General features: G+C 42.4%; 1 protein-coding gene across 1 annotated transcript; it reads left to right on the forward strand.

Moving 5' to 3' along the window:
* The first annotated feature begins 702 nt into the window (after positions 1 to 702).
* On the forward strand, positions 703 to 5,427 carry PTX4 (pentraxin 4). The gene is made up of 3 exons (XM_027862712.1): positions 703 to 843; positions 1,802 to 2,561; positions 4,787 to 5,427. The coding sequence occupies exons 1-3, from the start codon at positions 703 to 705 to the stop codon at positions 5,425 to 5,427; spliced, it is 1,542 nt and encodes a 513-aa protein (XP_027718513.1).
* The last annotated feature ends 307 nt before the right edge of the window (positions 5,428 to 5,734 follow it).

A 5,734-nucleotide genomic window follows, 5' to 3' on the forward strand; every position in this document is an offset into this window, starting at 1 on the left:
ATAGTCTAATCAAAGTGAATTACTTTCTACCACTCTGAAAAAAATTAGTCTACTAACCTTTCGCTTTTGTGCTTTTGCTTATGCATGTTCCTTGGAATGCCTTCCCTCCTTTCTTACCAGTTTTTACCTATCCTTCAAAGATTGTCTCCACTACAATTCCAACCCCCATAAAAATAGTACCGTACCGTCTGGTTTCATGGAATTAAGGAGAGAATGGATAGTTAGGAAGCAGAGGAACTGGATAGAAACAACTTTTTTCGAATTTGTAACTTAAGAAAAGCACAGACAGATGTGTGAATCAGTAACTCCATAGAGTAGAAAGTAGAGTGAAAACAGACACAATATAGTCACTATTAGTGCTGAAAAATCCCAGGATGACACTAAGTGAATATGAGCTAGACAGGAGCTTACATTCAGGCTAATTATTTTCCAAGGAAAGAATTTGCCTCTGTTTTAAACTCTTCTCCTTGGGGAATGTTAGAGTCTGCAGATTCCATTTCTTTGAAGGTAAATCACAGATTTCCTTTAAGGTAGCAGGAAGAACCCAACTCTTAGCCAGAATAAGAGTAAGAAAAAGAGGCCAAAATGAGGAGGTGGGTGGAGAGTGGTGTGGAGTGAGATATATAAAACAGACTCCTCTTTTGGGCTCATCCGAGTGCTACTGGAGAGACTGAAGAAATTGAACTCCCCTTTTTTTTCAGAATGGGCTGCTGGGAGGCTAAATGTATGTCTCTTTTCTTGGTTCTTATAACTTTCTATCTACAGGGAACCTATTTGCAGGAAGCTAATGAAGCAAGACAAAGAAAACCATTTTTTGAGAGACTCAGAAGACTAGAAGAACAGGTAAATATATATATATAGTTCATTCAAAGTGATTGATTCTTCTTTTTTTATTTCCAAATGTATCCTCTCTCCCTCCTCTAACCAGAGAACCACTCCTTGTAACGAAAATGAAAAAAAAAAAAAAAAGAGTCCAGTAAAACTTACCAACATATTGAGCATGACAGTATGTTCCACACCCGTAGTGCCTCACCTTGGTAAATAGAGGACGTACATTTTTTTTCCCTCATCTTTTCTTCAGGCACTAGCTTGGTATTATAATTCAGTTTCAGGTTGTTTTGTTCTTTACATTTCCATTGTTATAGTCATCTTGTACATCATTTCCTGGATCTATTGACTTCATTTTGCATCAGTTTATGTGTCCTTCCATGCTTCTCTGAATTATTTTTTTTTTTAAGGCAATTGGGGTTAAGTGACTTGCCCACGGTCACACAGCTAGTAAGTGTCAAGTGTTTGGTCTGAGGCCAGATTTGAACTCAGGTCCTCCTGACTTCAGGACCGGTGCTCTATCCACTGTACCACCTAGCTGCCTCTGCTTCTCTGAATTCTTCATAGCTATGGTATTTCTTATGACACAACAATATTACATTACTTTCATGTATCACAATGTGTTCAGTCATCTCTCAATTAATGAGAATCTAATCTGTTTCCAGTTATTTGCTTCCATAAAAGGTGTTGCTATGAATATTTTGGTGTGTTTGGAACATTTCTTTCTGTCTTTGATCTCCTTGGGGTATATACTTAGCTACAGGATCTCTCTGGGTTAAAGGATAGGGACATTTTTGTCACTGCTGGGGTAGTTTAAAAGCTTAAGAACAATAGACAGCATCATGAACTGCCCCAGGTGAAAGAAGTTTTCTTTAAAAACACAGATCATATAAGAAGTTCGCTAGACCGTTAAATAATGTGACTCACTCTCTTGATACCATAAATACGTAAGAGTTGTGTTTGTTGTTGGCAGTTCCGGAGATTTCAAGAGGTGACCCTAATACGTCTCCAGGGGATTGCAGAAAACTATAATGTTTCCTATAACATCAACGACAGATTCCAGAACCTGACAGATGAGTATCACGCCATATCTATGTCTGTCAACGAGTCTCAGGCAGCAGTGCAAATGGATCTGAACCACTTGAAGGCCTGGATTAAGAAGACTCAGAGAAGATCCAGGAAGGTAGACTCTAAGCTCCTGGCCTTTGAAAGATCCTTAAACGAAAAGAGCGAGCAGAACTCCCAGGAGAAAATGAAACAGAAGGAGCAGAGCACCCTCCTTGCCAATCTCACTGGGACCATCAAACAGGATATTAGTACCCTTCAGAGCAACCAAATCTATGTGCAGTCAGAAATTGAGAAACTCCAGAATGTGATTCACGGCCAAGGGGCCAGACTGAATGCTGTAGAAGAGCAGCTAGAGAGAATCTTGCAATATGTGGCCTTCTCCCCAAATGCAGTCACCGATGTTCCACTCCCGCCTCAGCCTCAGAAGAAGCAGCAGCCAGGCCAGCAGCTGCTCCACACCAAGCACAGGCACAGGAAAAAACTGCAGCAGGACAGGCTAGAGCTCAGAACTCAAAAAGAAACCCAGAAATTGTTTCAGGATTTGAAGAGACCTCCCCTGGAAGAGAAGGAACCAAACATACAATCTGGCAGACAGACAGTTCCCAGTGTAGATGAGATCTTGAAGGAGTCACGGCAATCCCAGGCTTCCCAAAAGACAGGAGAAAGTAAGTAAATGTATTCATTCTCTTCTTCTCATGTATATTAAGATATGCTTCAAGGCTCAGCTCATGAGCCAACGCCTATGAGAAGCATCAACAGAATAGACATAGCACTTTATTCCAGGAAAGGTGAAAGGACAGAATTAAGTAACTTGGTCCCCTTCCTTGTTGGTTCTCTCTCCCTCCCCTTTAAATTATCATATAATATATATGTATATTTGTGTATGTATATGTATATGTGTGCATATGCATATATGTGTATGGAGATAGATATACATATATCAGTTATGTGTGTCATTTTTTTAAGGAGAATGTAAGCTTCTTGAGGACAAGGCTGTGTCTCATTTTGTCTTTGCGTCCCCATGCCTAGCAGAGTACATTGTACTTATGACATGCTTAATTGGAATAAATATTGAATCAGATGCGCAAATATGGCTAAAGAGGTGCCACTTATACCATTTCCCAGATTTTGGTCCATGTCTCTTACGCTCACCAAGTTTCATAGATGAGCCTCCTAGTCTAGGGCAAGAGTCCTAACTCTGCTAGCTGGGACACTATTCTCTTTCCATTCAATGCATGCCTTCTTCTTGTCCACAAAAAAACTAGTGACCAGTATTCAAAACTGCTTCTCTGTAACCACATCCTTAAAATCAGACCACAGTTTCCTTAGTTTTAAGCAGTATGGAACTCTTTAGCTACCCTTGCCCACAGATGCCCCCTTGTCCTCGCGAGGGTTATTTCTACACTTCTCAGTTCCTTGCTGGGCAGAAGCTAATGTAGATACCCTGAATATGCATGTGGATGTATCTACATTCCCTGGAATTCCTTGAGGGCTTTAGAAACAATCTGGAGTTTTTGCCTGTTATTTCTAAGCTCCCAAGTAATAATAGAATTCCCCTACTCTCTGTTATCCCTTTCAAACAATGTAATGCGGGCAAGGTTGGAGAAGAAAATGGGAGTATGGGCACAGAGACGTGTTTTCCACCAATGGCCCCTGCTCCAAGGTTATGTATAGTCTCAGCTGAAATGTGGACCATACTGGCCTCCTAAGTCAGTTTGATGTGACAGGTATCTGAACTAGTAGCCAATGGCTTTCCCTTTTCCTGTTCACCCCTCCTGGAGGAAAGTGCAATGACAGTCTATCAGTCCTTCTGGTGATGCTTCCATTATGTAATTGGATCCCTGGTACCTGTGGGTGTTACTTCTGCCTTCCCTTGTCAGAGTCCTGGCCAGTTCCTGGGGAGAACAACTGAAATTTAATTCAATTTAATAAACATTTAAGATAAACCTATACTGGGCAAGGTCCTCTACCAGGGACGCAAAAGTGAAAACTAGCACAAATCTCTGATGTCAAGAAACTCACACTGCAGTAGGGGCAAAGACCTATCCATAAAATAAGCACAATGCAAGTTAAAATATAATGAAAGAGGCAGCATGGCACAGATAATAGAGCGCTATTCTTGGAAACATGAAAAACTGGGTTCTGGTAATATCTCTGATCCATACTAGCTGTGTGACCAGGGGCAAATCACAGTGTCCCAGCCAACGCTGTAAGACTATACATTTACAAACAATTGTCTCTGCCATCACTAGAGTTAGACTTCTAAGCACATGAAAGCATGGCTCTGGACCAAAATAAACCAGAAAGACAACATGATGGAGCCCAGGATTCAGCATTAAAGGACTCGGGTTTGAATACTGGCCCTAACAAGAACCAGCTGTGTTACCCTGGGCAAACCACTTTACACCTCGCTGTTTCCTCTATCTATATTTAGAGTGAGGACAGAGGACTAGATGATCTTTGAGGTTCCTTCTTCCTTGGAGTCCTCCACTCCTGTATCCTAAGTGCCTGGAAGAACAGAATCAGGTGGGGGAAGAATCATCTCTGGCTGGGGGATCAGAAAGGAACTCATGGAGAAGGTAGCCCCTGAACTGTACCTTGAAAGAAGTAGAGAATTTGAACATCTGCATTATAGGTTCATAGATATAGAGGGAGTCTGTTCCAGGCATGGGAGATGGCATACAGAACATTAAATGAATAAAGGAGGATTACTATGAAATAAGGCTGGGAGAGTCACGTGAAATGAATTTAGAAAAGTAGGATCAGACCATGGAGGGCCTTGAATGCCCAAATTTGGAAAATGGCTTAATTCAAAAGACAATTTTTGGGGAGGGGAAAGGGAATAAACTGTACCAAGTCCTGATATGATGATTCCTTTCTCTATCTCCAGTTTGCAATGTAGGGTCCATGCTTGTTTTTCCCAACACTTCTACTGAGAATGTGGTCACCTTCAGCCCAGGTTTCCTCACTGGGCTCCGGGAACTATCTATCTGTACCTGGGTCCGGACATCCTCCAGCTACTTGGGTACCCTGCTTTCCTATGCCACTGAAGAAAATGACAACAAGCTGGTGCTGCATGGTAGGGACACTCTAGTCTACGGCACTATCCACTTTGTGATAGGAGACCCAGCCTTCAGGGAGCTGCCAGTGGGACTGCTTCTGGACAGCAGGTGGCACCATATATGTGTGATATGGTCTTCCATTCAAGGGAAATACTGGTTCTATGTGGACCGGAGACTGGTGGCCACCGGCTCCAGGTTCAGGGAGGGCTATGAAATCCCTCCTGGAGGAATACTGGTGTTGGGACAGGAGCAAGATACTGTGGGGGGAGGCTTTGATAGCTCTGAAGCCTTTGTGGGAAGCCTGGCAGGCCTGACCATGTGGGACCGGGCTCTGTCACCAGGAGAGGTCTCAAGCATTGCCACTGGAAAGGTACTGCCTAGGAGCGTACTCTTGACCCTGGCCAATGCCTCCTCTTTGGATGGATTTGTGAAGAGGGTATTTTGTACTTGCCTGGAGCACTGCTCATAAGAGAGTCAAGCTAAAACCAATAACTGACCGTGCCTTCCTTCATACAATAGCTTTTCTGCCTCCAATCTAATCCAGTAAGAATCTATGGTGTACCTACTATGTGCAAAACATGTGTTATGTACCAGGAATAAAAAGACAAAGGGAAAAACTATCCCTACCCTCAAGGAGAATATAATGTGTAAACAGACCCAACATACAAACAGCTAAATTATATGCATGATCATTCAGAGATGAGGGGGTTTCTCCACTTCTGTGTTTAAGCCAGCACACATATATGTAGCTATGGACTTTGGCCATACTGATCTGG

Source organism: Vombatus ursinus, unplaced genomic scaffold (assembly GCF_900497805.2).
Source record: "Vombatus ursinus unplaced genomic scaffold, bare-nosed wombat genome assembly UNPS02014770.1, whole genome shotgun sequence".
NCBI lineage: Eukaryota > Metazoa > Chordata > Mammalia > Diprotodontia > Vombatidae > Vombatus > Vombatus ursinus.